This window comes from Bactrocera latifrons, unplaced genomic scaffold (assembly GCF_001853355.1).
Source record: "Bactrocera latifrons isolate USDA-ARS-PBARC rearing strain unplaced genomic scaffold, ASM185335v1 scaffold_90, whole genome shotgun sequence".
Taxonomy (NCBI): domain Eukaryota; kingdom Metazoa; phylum Arthropoda; class Insecta; order Diptera; family Tephritidae; genus Bactrocera; species Bactrocera latifrons.
The window spans coordinates 1,016,171-1,033,365 of NW_017537601.1; the positions used below are offsets into that span (position 1 = coordinate 1,016,171).

At 37.0% G+C, this 17,195-nt stretch overlaps 1 protein-coding gene across 1 annotated transcript; it reads left to right on the forward strand.

Moving 5' to 3' along the window:
* Positions 1 to 1,734: 1,734 nt before the first annotated feature.
* LOC108977500 lies at positions 1,735 to 2,727 on the forward strand. The gene is given in 3 exon segments (XM_018947206.1): positions 1,735 to 1,851; positions 1,854 to 1,997; positions 2,090 to 2,727. Coding segments are annotated over 3 exon segments (660 nt in total). The 5' UTR covers positions 1,735 to 1,749; the 3' UTR covers positions 2,504 to 2,727.
* Positions 2,728 to 17,195: the final 14,468 nt, after the last annotated feature.

Sequence of the window (17,195 nt, forward strand, 5' to 3'; positions counted from 1 at the left end):
TGCTGACTCAGAATTTAGCTGCAGCACATCATAAGATAGTTGACAGCCAGCAATGACTCATGCTGTACTTAATTGTTTATTAAATGGATTTAAGAATGTACTCGCCTCACAGATAAAGCTGTAGTTGTTGATAGCCACAACAAGATTATATGTTTGTCACTTAGCTTAATGTTTCCTTATATATGTAGATCTGGTTCTCATACGTAAATTATTCATGTTCGATACAGGGTCTACAATTAGTACCGCATAATGCTAATGACATTAATCTTTTAGTAGATGTAGCCATTCTGACTTTTATATGATAGACTAGCTGACCCTTGGGTTATCTGAATTCAATTCGGTCCACATAATGCTAATCATTCATCTTTTTTAGTTCGATAGTAGAATTCTATACAACCAGTAATTTTGACTTGGCAATCTGACGTTTGCTTGTGTTTCGATTGTACGGTGAGCGTGAAGCTGATAAACTTTGGGCTAAATTTATGTATATTTATTATGTTTCATTAATGCTATGGCGCTAGAAATGACACWATGGAAATTTTTCATGAAATATATAAGGTTATGATTTCTGCGCTTTTCATATTGGAAATATCAAATGACCTGATCTGTTTTTTACGTATTTATTGTGCACGTTATTAAAACCGTATGTCTCTCCTAATATCTGGTAAACGATCTCTGAGTGATTCAGACGAACTTGCGCGATGCGAGACCGTAAGCGTCCCTAGTTAATATTTATAAAATATAAAGTACACATAGTGATAAATATGGGCTTTACTCAGCTTCTATTAAGCTTTCAAATGTTTTCATTGTGTTACCCGGCTTTGAAATCACTAAAATCTCGTAGAATTTCGACAAAGATAGTGAAAGAATGTCTTCCGCTAAGAGATCTAACTTATTATTTCACTATAAACATGCAAAGGGTTTTAAGACCCAGTGATATTCTTGACTGTAAAGCAGATGAGCTAGCCAGAGAGAACCTCTTGTTACTTGCAGATATTTAGTCGACAGACAGGTTATATATAATACCCAGTATGCTAAATATATTAGGGGAGCTAACGGGTTATAACTGTTTTATTCTCAGACATTTCAGCAGTATGGGCGAAGAGGAAACTATAAAATATTTTCTATGCCTATTAAAGGCTTTGTATAAAAAAATAACCGGAACTGTCGATCGACAGGTTTTTGAGGCCGTTTCAGAGTTTATACAAATACATACTCGTACACCTTTTCGTTGTACTGATGAATTTTATCGGAAGCACGTGGTAGTTCGGAGAAGAGACAATAGTGTGAGAGGAGTTCAATTCCGGGGGTATCAATATGGGCTTTCTAAACCTATTCTACTCTACCTTCCTACCCTGTGTTATTAAAAGAGTGACATATTTTCCGTTTCACCGAAACATTCTCTGGGTTATCGCGCAAAATGTTAATAACCACATTATGTATACGAATATGTTGTTGTTGGAGCCGCAAGAAATTGCGTGATAAAAATATTTACTCATATTTATGGGATCAAAGGAGCAAAGCTGATATAATTGTATAAACAGATAAGCAAATTTGTATATATAAGTATATGTAGGTACACCGTGGGAGTAAATACAAATATTTGTGAGTACAATATGCTAATTAAGATCGCCAGACTCAGCGCAGCGGCCTTATCAGTTTTATACATACACATGTATAGAGGATATGTGTGTGTATGATGTCAATAATGTGCAGATAAACACGGTGAAAACATCTTGAAGTTTAACCATGATGAAGCTTTTGCAGCGTTTCTCTATTTCACGAGCCACTTGCGGGCGAAAACCATCATTGTCAAAGAAATTGTCGCAGAGGAAGGCAGGAACTTTCACCGAGAGAAACACAGGAAAAAAAACTGCTAACCACAAAAAGTGCACAGCGCTGAATTCTTGAAACTCGAAATTGATTTAGTGACCATGTGTGACAAATCGTTGTTTGTTTGCAACATTGCTGGCATTGCAATTGCGCTACTGTCAATGGTGAGCGTAATATTAGCTGTAATTTTGGCTTTCACAAAACTTTTCCAATTTCTTTTGAAATTAACTTTTTTCTCTCCTTCCAACCACGCAAGTGTGCAASTGCCAGTGCAGCGGCTGCCAACGACACGTACGTGAGCTCCGCTGCTGCGGCGGGYTCAAGTGCGGTGCCASCACCGGATGAGGCACTCATCATTGCCACCGAAGTGCAGCAGTTCACCAGCGCAGCGCTRCTGAAAATCGATAATGTGCTGGTRCACAAACTGCCCGGGCGGATGCACGCCGAGGGTGAAGCGTTGCGTGCCGARGCGGTGCAACAGTTCGAACAGTGCGCACAGTTGGCCACAAGCAAAGAGCAAATTTGGCGTTTTAAGGAATGTGGCGGGGAAGAGTTGGGTCGCGTAATGCAGCGACTTGGCTTACTGATTGAGCAGGCGTATAGCGGCGGGCCGAGTGTGGCGGGGCATGCCTTTTGGTGGAGTCTCTTGAAATTAGTTGGATTCTTGTGAAATCTTGCATGCCGCTTTGAGACTGCACATACAGCACGTGTGCGGAAATGCAGCGCTGATTGTGTTAGAGAGAGATAGAAAGAGAGAGTTACTAAGGTTGTRTGAGCTGTGTATGTTGCAAGAATTGTTAGATAACTCCAATAATATTATTTGAAATATATAATGTTTATGATAAATTAATATTAAATAAAAATAAATCATTCGATCATTCGCTCCGATTAGAATTTCTCCGATTATCACACTGGCATATCATCAAATTTGACCCGGACTGACAAAAAAAAAAAACAAAAACACAAATCTATATTATCAGCTTCGAAATAGGTACTGACTGSCAAATATAAGCACAAAAATGCTTAAACCAGTTCTTTGTGTACCTTTTATAGGGCTCGGCTGGAATGGCTATCWGTGCCTTCAGCGAATTTTGAATTTTTCGGTTTCGGCTCATTTTTGGAACATCATTTGGTAGACTATTGAGCAGTTTCGATGTCATATACATTCGCACAATTCGTTTTTCATTGCGATTATATCTCCGGCTCTGGTCCATGTAAATGGCAAGAGCACGAAATGCTCAGTTACATGCGAATTTAGCCTTTTCTTACTTGTTACACTTTATTGGTCCACACGTTCCAACTTCTGTTCACAACAACTGTACAGTACTCATGAAGTATAAGCTTTTTAAAACCTTACCTTACCTTACCTTTATTCGTACAGATATTAACAACCATTATAACAAAAACAACAACTTCGAAGTTCTCCATACAAAAGTTTACAAATCACTGCGGGTGCAAGAGCCACTCAAAAGCGTGGTATTTATGTGTCGTGCACGTCTCGGTATTGTAGAAGCAACATGCAACATGCGGCAGCCACAGACATGGTTACAAAATGCCACAGAGCAATAAGCAATACAAATGTTGCACGTAAACTACGCTTGCGGTTGCGCATAAAAGCACGTTGTTTGACTCGCCACAGTTTGGCATAAACATAGCGATTGCTGCCGGTGCTTATTCGGTGTGGTTAAACACAATCGGAAATGATAATAAATTGTCATTTCRACTACTMCGCTCAGCACAATGCTGCCACAAAGGTGTGACTACTCAAATGTRAGTTCAAACAAATAGCTTTACTTTTTTGCAAAACTGGAGAAAATATTGAATCGTAGAAGGTTGCTCTCACTTTGACTTGATTTTTAGACTGTGAGGGAATGCACCTCTAAGCATTGGATCCGCTCGATCCTAGWTTTAAGTTTTTAACTATGTCCTTTTCTAACGGTTGAAAAATATTTGATAATTTATGGAAAAATATCGAAAAAGTAACTCTATAAAAGACATGGCATTGAATTTTTATACAGACGAGCTGCAATTAGCGCCCTCTCCTTAACAATTTACAGTTTGAAAATATATGTATGTAAAAATTTATCGCCATCTCCAAAGAGATTGAAAGTGAAATGACAAAAAAGCTGTTTAATCGTATTTGAAGAACATGTGAGTTCGACCTTTAGGTTGAATTGTGACAAGAATATAGGACATCTTTTACGTCTGAGTATCTTCCATCCAAACACTTAGAAGCTTGATGCATTTAATACGGGCATTCCTTTTTACTGAAAAATTGGCTATAAATTTTAATTTTTTACTTTCACATATTCTTATAGGTTATAGAGTTACATAATTACTAATTTTTTCGCATTGCTCGAAGTTTTTTGGATGACTGTCTTAGTTTTGTACTTAAACTACCAATTAAATGGACATACAAACCTACAATCYTTATATGCTTGCAACTTATTGCTACAGCGTAAAAGAATTTTGTTCATCTAACGGTTGTAGATATCACCTAAAACTAATCGAGATTTAAGGTAAATTACATATAAAAAATCAGGATGACGAGAAAAGTCGAGATCCGGGTGACTGTTCGTGCAAACTGTAATTTGAGTAAAAATTGAGATATCTTGATGATGATCTTCCTTAGTTAAAAAAAAAATTAGTTTGTAGATGGGTGTTCAGCTCAGGGGATCGAGGGACACCTGTAGGCAAGAAATGTTGAAAAAGTGGGCATGGCTCCGTTCTCTAATAAGCCTAATTTATATATCTTCTAAACTACTAAAGCTACAAAAGCCAAATTTACTTAGCGCAAATATTATAAGAACTGATTGCCGTGGCACCGCCTACATTTTGTTAAAATTATGTATTTCGGGACCCGATCAACTGATTTTGGCAAAAATTGGTACTTGGCATTTTCCTTATATTTCTATCTCACAGTATGAAAATTAAAATGCGAAGTATACCACAATTTTGTATTCCATTTGATTCTTTCATTTACCAGCGCACATATCAAGAAGCGATTATTATAACGGAATAAAATTTTACACTAATAATTCTTTTAAAGAACACCCAGAGAACCCAGTATCTATAGGTCACTTTTGGCCGAAAATATCGGTAAATTGAAATTCAGACAGAATCCTATCCTAACAATAGTAATTGTGTGTGTGTCAAAAATAGGTTGAAGCCATATACCTAATATAATCATTTTCGAATTTCCAGGTGACACTAACTGAATATATCGGCCAATATGTGAGATATCTCAATGAAAATTATAAAGCGTTATGTGCTCATAACAGTGTATCCTTCTACTTGAAATAGATTAAAATAGGCAAAACTTGACCTAGCCTTCGTATAACTAATATCARGATTTCCGAAGATCCGGCTGACTTKGCTCTCTTATTAGTGTTTGCACGTGTTGTAGCTTAATGAAGCTCAATGAAAATTTTTTAATATGTGGCATGATAATAGTTATTAGATAATATCTGGTCGATATTACCCCAACTAGCATATACTACATACATATAATGAATTTCGTTTTTCTAACAAACCTTATGCCAAATATGTCGGTCAGTGTATGAGTTMTATAACATTGCTCAGATACCGATCCTCTAGTTGACGTCTTATATATTATTTATTATTTCCCTGGCTTTGATTCTTGCAAATTTCAGGAGTAYAAAATGTTCGCTTGCAYCCGAACTTAACMCTTTCTTATTTGTTAATTTTTAGTTTTAAGGAATTCAGCTGTTATGATCTTGAATTTCTAGTAATTATTAATTATATTCTTTAGTTTTGGCAATATGTTGAGACCATCATCATCCATATAGTTAATAATAATTTTATTTTCATCAAATTGGAGCTTAGCTAGAAATTTTCCAGATTTAAATGAAACTCCACACTGCCGTTGTGTATTTGGAGCATTCAAATTTAAATAAATATTAAAAAGTGCAATAATAAAAACAAAAATAATGTAAAAGCATAATATCAAAAATATGTGTACTTTCTTTGAATCAAAACATATCTAAATTTATTAATAAATTTTGCTATTTTTATCAAGTCAATCTTTATATGTAAACATCTTCAAGTCTACGTCTGTATGTGTATCACTGCCGACAATTACTCCACACCGAGATTTTCTTGCTTCAGTTGCGCTTATTAATTTCTCTCGCTCGAGAGAGAAATGCTTGCATTACCACAATATTTTGTGAATTATCAAAAYTTATTTATCAAAACGTTGCAGCCGGCAACCGAACTGGCTGGCAATGCAGTTGAAAGAACAGCTGAAACAAGTTTTATTGTTGCAATAAATTAGAATTTGATACTTAGCTCCCTGCTGCCCAGCTGAATGAAAAACAAAAATTTAGMAAATGCAGAGCCAAGAAATGTGCAAAAATGAAATGAAATGAATGAGTTGAAGCCAGCGAACCACAACGGCAACAAAAACACGTACGAATTAGAATTGCCATACTGCTATTGTTGATTTAATTAAAACCTTACCTGAAATCAACACCATTTAATACTATATATATCAACAAAATATTTATGACAGAGCATGAGTAATCGTGTGCACTGTGATGTGTGACTGCTATTTAGTTCATTACGGGGTCGAAACTCAAGAAGCTCACCTCTAACCTCTCACCCTCTCCTCCAATRTCTTCTTCCTACTCATAGCTTTCTCGCCGGTATAACGCATTCAAGTTTTTTTACAAGTGTGGCCTTTTGTAGAGCTCTTCGCCACATAAAGACTACATAGAACATAATGGCCTTGACTATGGTGTCGTTGACCCAGGGGACCACWCTCGATGAGAGACCTCACTTTTTGCCAATTTATAGCTTACGGAGACGGTGCTGTATCAGCATTAACATCTGCGATTATTTGCTGAAACGAAATGAAATCGACCCATTTCTGTAGCGAATGGTAACTGGAGATGAAAGGTGGATAAAAATCGACAACATGTGCGGAAAAGATTATGGTGCCAGCGTGGTGAATCTCAACAAATGGTTGCTTAGCCAGGATTGACGCCTCGAAAGGTAATACTGAGTGTTTGGTGGGATTGGGAAGGAATCACCCCTGTAACCTGTTTCTGTCTAGTCGAACATTTTACTGTCAACAATTGATAAGATTGATGCAAGCAAACGAAAAAAAAAAAACGGTCAGAACTGATCAGCGGAAAGGGCATAGTCTTCTATCAGGATAACGCTTGAGCTTGGGTGGGAAGTTTTGATGCTTCCACCATATAGCCCTAATCTTGCCCCATCGGACTACCATTTGTTTCGGTCAATGCAGAATTCCATTAATGGAGTAAAATTGGCTCCAGGAGAAGTTTGTCGCAATTTTTCGCCGAGTAATCGAAAAGTTTTATACTGATGAATAACGTCTCTAGCGGAAAAATTGGACATATTTGGTTCATTAGAATTCACTATAAATATAAAGAGGATAMGTTGAAGCTTGATTAGAAATACGAAAATACTTTTTCGACTAGCAATAYAAACATTTTATTATTGTATTCAAAATATAGTCTCAATTGTAAATAACCAAATTTATTAAAAATTTCTCAAATATAAAATGCTAACATTCTTATTTGATAGTTATAAAGGCCATGGTTACAAAGCAAAATAAAAAATGAGGCAACCTTTATTTTGAAAAAATGTCGAAATGTTGAAACGAAAAAAACATTGAAGAAACCACAACTAAAAATATTTGAAATAAAAGTATAAAAATGATCCAAAGTCTCCACAGCGAAGGCTTGGAGTTACTTCAGCGGTTAGCAAAACACAAAATAAGAWACAAAGAACGTAAAATGAATTATTTCCAGTGCAGACAACTACAAATGGCGATGCAATAAAGTAAACAAACCAAAATGAAAATCTCTTTAAGTAACCCAGTATCAGTGGGTGTGRCATGGGGCTTGCCTGCGAGCAGAAATCAGCACCAACAACATGCAATGAGCGAAAGCTCGAATCATACTAGATACATAGTGTATTGCTTCTGGCCATTGCCACTCCTATTAGCACCATAATGGCAATTGAAACTAAACGAATGTGCGGCCAACTAACCACTTAACGGACCGATACCCAAGCCCGGCAAAATAAACTCACACCCCTACACACATACCTACACAAATACACACACTTATACACGTTGAACAACGAGCGAAATAATGTGAAAAACGGTTAACAGTATAAATACAGTTATGCACATACACATGCAAACAGGCAAACATCGACCAAGTGCACCGCTGTGCGCAAATGAAATTCGAGTTTGACCAAACCTAAAAACCGTAATGTTGTATTGAAATTGAAAATGGCCGCATATCCAACGAAATGGAACGAATGAAAGTAAGATTATGAGCGGGCGGAGTGAGTTGCAAGCGCTGACTGCTGGTGGCTTGACCTCAAAAAGAAAACCATGCTTAAAAATGAGGTGAGCAACGCTGCTGTCTGCTGTGTATATGCAGCGCGTCTGTGTGTGTGTGKGTTGAGTTTGCTGACCGCAAATGCAATTTACTCCGCGATCATCAATGAAATTTACTCGGGCTAAGCAATAATGGGCAACAAAACGACCATAAAGCAGCGCCACCAACTAGTTGAATGGCTGAATAGAAATGACTGTGTATGCACCAACATAGCAACGCTATAACGGTACAGGTTTGCAGTTGCCTGTTGAAGGATTTTTCAATTTTGWCCCGTTTTATTTGTATTTCTTTATTTCGCTGTGTGCAATGCATGCAAATGCAAATGTCAGTGAAGACCCTGTAGGAAAKCTGAGGAAATCTGAACATTWGCATATGGTTTTTATAACATTTAAACTGTTAGAGGCGTCGTATAGTATAGGGAAGCTTAAGTCAATCTTGATTTCAATAATTCTCCAAACCATGGACCTCATCGAATGCGTAAGAGGTCCAAACAGTCAAGTTAGACGTCTATATGTTGGGGTGCTTTTAGAAAAAAAGGAAGGGACCTTGAAAGACTATTACACATATAGTGTTATTGGAACGTTTGAAGAACGATATAACGAAATAGAGTTCTTTTCGAGAATAAACTAATTAGAGTTGCCTTCGCATTCATAATCAGACAACATTTCGGGGATTCTTTTTGATTCACAAACTTAAAGATGCTCACTGGAAAGAGCTTGAGCGATAATAAAGATAAAGGATGATCTGAGGGTCCCTACTTTTTTAAAGAAAAACCACGGAAACTTCAAATTTAAAGGGGAATTTTTATTACCATTCGAAAGAACATTCTTTGATATTTATTTTTTTTAAATTAAGACGCGGCTACGTCACAGGTGGTCCATCCGTTGAGTTCAATTTCGGTGACTCGTTCCAGCATTTCGACTGGGTGGCCAATCGACCGGCCCAAAACAAAAAATTAGCTGCTCACCAAAGTGTTCTCTTAATAAATTCATTGATTAATGCGATGTGTGGGAAGTTACGCTGTCTTGTTGGAACCAAATGTAGTCGAGATCATGAGCTTCAATTTTAGGCATAAAATAATCGGTTATCACGGCACGATAACGGTCGCATCATTTTTGAAGAACTATGAACCGATGATTCCACCGGCTCACAAACCACACCAGACCATTATTTTTTCTAAATGAAATGGGAGCTCTTGAATCTCTTCAGGTTGCTCTTTGTCTTAAATGCTATAGTTTTCTTTGTTTCCAAACTCATTGAGCTAAAAATGAGCCTCGTTGCAGAGCACAATTTGACGTCGGAGTTTCTTGGAACTTTTCAAGAGGCCATAGAGCGAAGTGATGTCGCTTTGGAAGTCGAGCGGCTTCAGTTCTAGTACAAGCTGTATTTTTTACGCTTTCAATTTTAGATATTGACGTAAAATGCGCCCAGTCGTTCCATACGTTGGTCCGAGTTGCTGCGAATGGCGCCGAATCGACTTTCCACGGTATTGTTGCTGGACGTGGCCTAATAATGAAGGCTGGGTCTCTGCACCAAGGTAAAAGCTACAAACAGAGATATAACTTTCAAAATACTGGCACTGAAATTAATCGTCCCCAATATTTTTAGTATCATCCCAATATTTAGATACTTTTTGGCAAATATTTTTAAACGTAAACTGTTTCTACAATCCTTAGAATCGCCCATCTTGCTAATATTGGTCCAAAATTTTTCCTATTGACCCTTACATGAGTTGGCGAGCCAGCTTATTATCGGACTATTCATCGTTAGCCACCAGGCCACACATACAAATATATGTGTGTGTGTGTTGCAAACGGCTTACACAAGCTTTGCATTGCTGTAACATACATACATACATACGTACACACGTTCCTTCCGGCGTACGTTATGTGAATACCTGGGAAAAGCGATTCGCGACGCCTTCATGCATAGTTGAGTTCGCATAGAGTGCTGGCATACATCATGTGGCCAGCTATTTTGCGTTTAGTATTGCAATTAAAATTGAAATGTGTTGACCGTGATGTGTGCACTTTCTCTTAATACCGCAAATGCGGTTGTAAATAAGCGATTTTTGAGTAAAATGTAGACACTTTTGAAAGGATGAAAACCTGATCCTTAAACTAGTACGAACAGAAGTTGGACATAATCTCATATTAACATTTATACGATGGCTTTAAATAAGCTATATTTACAGTTTAAACTTTTTTAAACTTTTTTAAAATTTATACGCTACGGAGTTTTTTAGGTTAGCTCTTATTACATCTCAAAATGTGTATCTTTTGAATATAGGATATAATAAGCKATGATTGATTTCGATTGCTTTACCGCTTTTGAAAACCATTTGATCTTGTAGGTATGACCTTTAGGCACAATTACAGCATAATCACTCAGGCAGCCATCGTGTTTTACGAGGGTCTTTGTCTTCCTTTTCTTTATTGGCATATACATCGCTTACACGGTTATAGCTGAGTTTACAACAGCGCGCCAGTCCTTTTCATTTTTCGCTATTAGGTGCCAATTGGAGATTCCAAGTGTAGGGAGGTTCTTTTCCTCCTGGTCTTTCCAATGGTGTGGAACTCTTCTTCGAGTTCTGAAGCGAATTGTTTTTGATTATGAAAAGTGGTGAATGGGGATGAGYCAACGCAAACGATAACCAAGCCAGGATTCATGATCGGAAAGCATTTACTATGTGGTGGTATTGGAAGATAATTATTATGAGCTGCTCTTCTACAGCTAAAGTCGAAATTTGGATCTCTGCTGTGAGTAATTGGACCGTCTTAAGAAAGTAATCGTCAAGAAATAGTCAGCTATGGCTATCAGGATACGAACTGTGTGCCATCAGTACAACTTCAGGCTATACACATCGATAGTGACTCGCCAGTAGCTCTGGCTGCAAAATAAAACATTCAACTTGTTGCCAAAATAATGGAACATTTTTAGACTTAATGTACATATCTATATCCTTATTTGCAGATTAGGTAAGGCGATCACGGGTTCAAATTCGACAAATGAAACATTGGCCCGTTTGGGTAATAATTAGTCTTCGGTAAAATATACCCTTATGTTTTAATGAAGACCTTTGATCCTTATAATTTCAGCCAGCCACAAGCACCTCGCAGTCGCAGTCACTACTCGTTATTCTAGAYTAAAATTCCGTTGCAGACATATGTATTTCTTGAATATTCCCAACGTTATTGTTTTCTATCAGCCTAGGCACCAGCAAAAAGAGTTCTCTTATTAGTTAACATATGCAGAACAACTCCCAGTGTCGATTTGAACAAAAAGAAAAGTAGCTTACATGTGCATATATACATTCTTAAAGATTTCTAGTAATATCACTGTACACAAGTATATGAAAGTATCGATAGGTTTATCGATAATAGATCTCGTTTAGTCGTAGTTTTGGTTGCGTGTTTCGTGATTTCATTATCTTGAAATATAAAAGAATATAAATACTTTAAGTCAAGGGAGGTTTTGACAAAGTGATACTTCTATAATGCTCTCTTCTGTGTTCGCTATTCAAATTTCTTCCTAATCGATCTACAAATAAGAATTCGTAAAGCGGTTAAACTTGGATTTCCAGATGAGTTTGCGATTTAATTTTTTTTTCAACGTTCTAACGGCTTGTTATCCGAGGAAATATTTGTTGCACAAATATATAAAAATTTTAGTAAAAATAGAAAATATTTTTTAAATTGGGTTTATTAGAAAATACTGCCAAATACATACGTATGTCGATATTTACAATTAATTTTCACTTATGTACGTATGTATGTACAGAGATATATGGCAGCACTAAACTAGAATAGCAAACCATTTCATTGAAATATTTCCAAAAGCTATCTATTTCATTTGAATTTGTCTATTTCCTCAAAATTTTTTTATAAAGCAGCCGTGAGGTGGACCATCACGTGCCACAACTGCTGCCACATGTCAATCAAATCAATTACTCAATGACAAGTATGAGCGTAGTAAAAAGTAAACTGTGAGTAACGGAATAAAAAAAATATATATAAAATAAAAAGAGAATAATAAATGCGTTTACATATGTATGCAAAAAGAACATAAATTTGTATGTACATATGTGAGTACACATACTGAATATGGTCGTACATAATACTATGGGCAAAAAATTTTAATGCTTTGTTCAAARTAACAAACTTCTCAATTTATTCTCTGAAATCTATGTCGTCCCCTCAAAAGTAATACCTCTTGGCCCTAATACACTTGTACCAACTTTTTTTTACAATTCTCGAAATAGTTATATATTATAATAGTCAATTTCCGGAATAGCCTTCAATGCGCGCTTTTAATGTCTTCAATTTACTCAAAACGGTTAGACCGGAGCGTTCGTTTGAGTTTGCAGAATAGCCGAAAGTCACTCGGAGCTAAATCTGGCGAATTCGGTGGTTGCGGCATGATATTCGTAGAAAATTTGGCGAAAACTCGCGAAGAACCAAGACAGTATGCGATGGTGCATTATCGTGGTGCAAAAACCAAGAGCTGTCGGTCCATAATTCCGGGTTCTTTTTACAAGGGCTTAACGCTAACGACACATATTATTGAAATAGTGTTTACTGTTGAGAGTTTGGCCGGTCGGAAGGACTACGGAGTGCTTCCGAGTTTTGACCTACTTTGACCTGGTTTTTTCGGCTTTGGCTCACCCTTGCCACGATATTCCGCCGATTGATCGTCTCTTTGCGGATTGTAAGCATAGATTCACGACTCATTGCGAGAAATAATACGTTTCATGACTTCCTGCCGGTTGAAAACCAATGTTTCTGCAGGTTTTTTTTTTTTTTGAATTGAGTGATTTTGCAACCAATCGCGCTTTAACTTTTCTTAGGACCAAATGATCTTTCAAATGGTTTCCACTGATCCTTTCGATATACAATACAAACGATGACAGGAAGTTATCTGACTGTTAATCGTTCATTCTTAAGCATTAATTCTCTTATTTTATTGACGTGTTGATCATCAATTGATTTTGATGGCCGTCCTGGACGTGGTTCGTWGTCAATGTGTTCTCTCAACCCTTTTTGAATTTCTACCAATCAAAAACACTTGTTCGCGACAAACTATTATCACTCAAGGTTTTCTTCTAACATTCCAAACGTTTCGGCACCAGAAATTTGATTCCGCATACAAAATTTTGATAGAACTTCTTTGTTGAATAATTTTACTCATCGTAAAAATCGACGAATCCCTTTTATGTACTTCAGAAAGTCGAGCTTATACTAAACTTATAAAGCTTATACTAAATGTTTGGTACAGATGTCACTGTTAGTCATCGAAAACTAGGAAAGAATATATTCTGATGAATRAGCTTTCACGAGAAATTTAAATTAAAAAGTTTCATTATTTTTTGCCCACGGTAGTAAATACGTTTACMATATTCGCGAGGTTTATGCGGCTTATAAAGTCTTATATAAATATTTCTGTACACGCTTTCAGCTTGATAAATGACCACACATTCCACATATTTGTTTATATTACAATACGAATATTGCAATTGATTCTTTTTCGCAACATTCCGCAGCGAAATACGGACTATCAACTCAGCGGCATTTCCATRTGGACTCAGCTTTATATGTGTGTGTTTTTCACTTTACTGCTTGAGTTATGAATGTTTATAAATGTCAACAATAACATAAAGTTGGCTATTAAGTGCTTCACAACTAAAAATTCTTATTTGTTTAACATTTTCAATTGTTTAAAAAATAAACATCCTGTTAAATTAATAGTAAAAAATCGCTTAATATATTTCTATTGTTATTATTGTTATTTCAAACTTTTTGCACCTAAAAGCAGTGAGCTCAATGGCTTGCTTTGTGCTTTTTGTTAGTTCGCTGATTTCCCATTCACGCCAAAAACTTGSAATATTTGCCATTCGAAATTAAAAATCAACATTTTTAAAAGCTTTGTGTCACACACATGTTGAGCAAATTTTAAATACATRTGTTTGTATGTGTAAAATGTATGCCAATAATGTATTTCATATTYTCCATTTTCCTTTCACTTTTATATTACGCACACACAACCTCCCCTCYCTCTTTACAAGTGTAATCAGTGAAATGAAATGAGTTTATTGCCGAAAATATTGAAAGTGGCTGCAATGCCGTGGCCGTTGCCAAAACCATTACACCGCTATATTGAATAACGGTACTTACATATAAGGAGTTAATTTACGTGTTTTCCGGCTTCTTGTTTTATTCTGCCCAAACGGATTTACAAATTATTATTATTATTTCCCTTCCGCTTATCGGTAAACAGTTATTACCTGTTTTGAAGATTACWTACCTTGTCCGAAATAATTTTGTAGCGAATGCAAAATAAACAGCTGATTTAATGTTCCTAAGTAACGAAAAAATTATCAAGCTTTTCAGACTGGTAACTTGTTACAAGGTAGAATGATATTCTGTTAGTTTTACAGAAACAGAATGCACATAATAACGAATTAACATAGCTAGTGTGAATACCCCTTTTTTCACCTAAAACATGTAATAAAAATAATCTAGTTCCAAGTAGATAATGGGTGATCTACAAATTATTTTGGGAACTCTCCCGAGTAGTAAGTTTTTGTTTGGAGTAATGTTCGAGTAGGTTGTGATTATGTAGATCCATCTTTCGTGGAAACGAACAAGGAACTACAGCCTCGGATGAAAAACCCAACTTTTGATGACGACCACAACATGATGTAATGGATGCACCTTGAATGTTCGGTTCCTTAATTGGAAAAGTACCGCTGACTAGCTGGTTGATGTCCTCGTAAAAGCAAAGGCTGAAATCACCGCCGTCCAATAAGTGCTATGGACGGGACACGAATGGAGATGAGTTACATTTACTAACAGCGGTCGTATAAAAGAGCTAAAATTCGGAGTAGGATTTAGGGTGGAAGAATTACTCAGTCGTCGAGTCCTGGTTCACTACGGTAGAGAAGTATGACAAGACAAAAGRTGCCTCTTTTTACCGGTTGGAGCACGCTTATGACAACTGCCCCCCCCGTAATGTAAAAATTGTGCGTGGGAATTTTAAGGCCAGGGTGAAAAAGAAGGCATCTTTGGTACAACAGTGGGAAAATTTAACCTCTATCGCTAAACCTCTCCAAATGGGCTGAGGTTAATCGACTTCATAAGGCCCCGAAATATAATTGTCTGTAATACAAGAATATTCATCAAGCTACTTGGCTGTGTCCGTATCAAAAAGTTCGAAACCAGATCGATCAAGTTGTGGCAGATGTATTCTGTGTCCTTGGGATGCGTACGCTCCGAGGACCTAACTTCGACTCGGACCTCTATCCTGTTGTATCGAAGATACGTGCCCGTCTCTGTACAGCAAAGTACGTCCGTCAACAAATACAGAGAAGGTACGACATCGAGAACCTACTATCACAAGCGATAGCGAAACCGTGTTCTACTCAATTTGCACACCTGCATTCATCAGCAATCGGTATAAGGAAACTGTGGGAGGCATCTCAAGCTCCTTATAAACACCTGCAAGCGAAATTACTAGTTTTCGAAAAGGTCGAAAGAAAAGCTGATACCATTAGGATCGTCATGTCACAGTGAAGAGAATGCGGACAACGTAATTCGCAATGTTGCGACCGATCACAATACGAGCGTGATGGGATAGATACCGAGAGTTGAAGAGGAAAGTGAGAAGTACATGCAGACCAAAAAAGAAAGAAGCGTAAATACGTGAGTATAAAGAGCTTGAGAAGCTGGCTGACAGAGGAAATGCTTGAAAATTGTACGAAGATATGCGGCGGCTAACGGAAGGYTTCAAGACCGGAGTAAACTCTTGTAGAACCCCCGGAGGTGATATAGTGACTGACTAGCAGTTAAATCGTTGACGATGGAATAGATGTTCCACTGGTCGACGATTGAAACATAAATATGCTCAGCATAATCGAAAAAAATTTGCATCAATTATAATGGGATAAKGACCTTTAATATCGCATATAAGGTCTAATCGAGTGTACTGTRTGAAATACTGAAACCTACTGTCAACAAACCGATTGAACCTAATCAGAATGACTTTAGACCTGGAAAATCTRCTATGAACCAGATTATCACCAAGTACCAAATCATGGAAAAGATCCGTGAAAGGAAGTTCGACACACATTATCTCCTCGTCAGTTTGAAAGTCGCCTTCGACAGCATGAAAAGGAACTGTCTCTATGCGTTAGTTAGGTCATGTAGTTTGGGTGGAAGATAACACTCTAGCTTTGAAGGTTTTTGGTTCAGTACCCGCCGGTGGAAGCACAGGAGGAGAAACTTCTGCTCCGTTRGAGAGATCAGGTGGAGAAAGACCAGACTGTACATAGTATCTCGAATTGGCGCCAAAATGGGAAAAGAACAAACGACAGTAAGCAAGAAGAAGAAGAAGGATCATAATATGTTGTTTAATAAATTCATCAAAAAAGTGCAATTCTTCTCTGACAAGTTTTTTTTTAACTTTATAATTTAATATATCTTCATTTGTCAAGTCTGAAGCTTTTATAGGAAGATTTATGTACCGAGCGTTGTTGGTACGAAAACCGATGGTTCTATGGAGCCTGTCGAGGAAAGGATTAAAGCCCATCGTCAAGGTTAAACTTAATCAGTGTCACTTAGAGCACAAGGTCCGCAAGTAATTTGTGCATGAGATATATGTTTTAAAAATAATTGAATGGGGAATTATGATGCTATGTCTGAAATTGGCAACCCCCACAAAACTGATTTGCTGTGCACAAAAATTTTCCGCAACATCAACTGCTCTGTCGAAAATGAGAAAATTTTATCCGAAATATTTGATATTAAATAAGCTTTCAAACCACTGTATTTCAGAAGTAAAACTAAATAGCTCGGGTACTGGATCTTAAAAAGTGTCCAATGGTCGAAAAACAAGTAAGAAACAGAACAGAAATACCTAATGTCATCGATATCAAAATTAACACTGTATACACCTCAGGTCACATCCGAA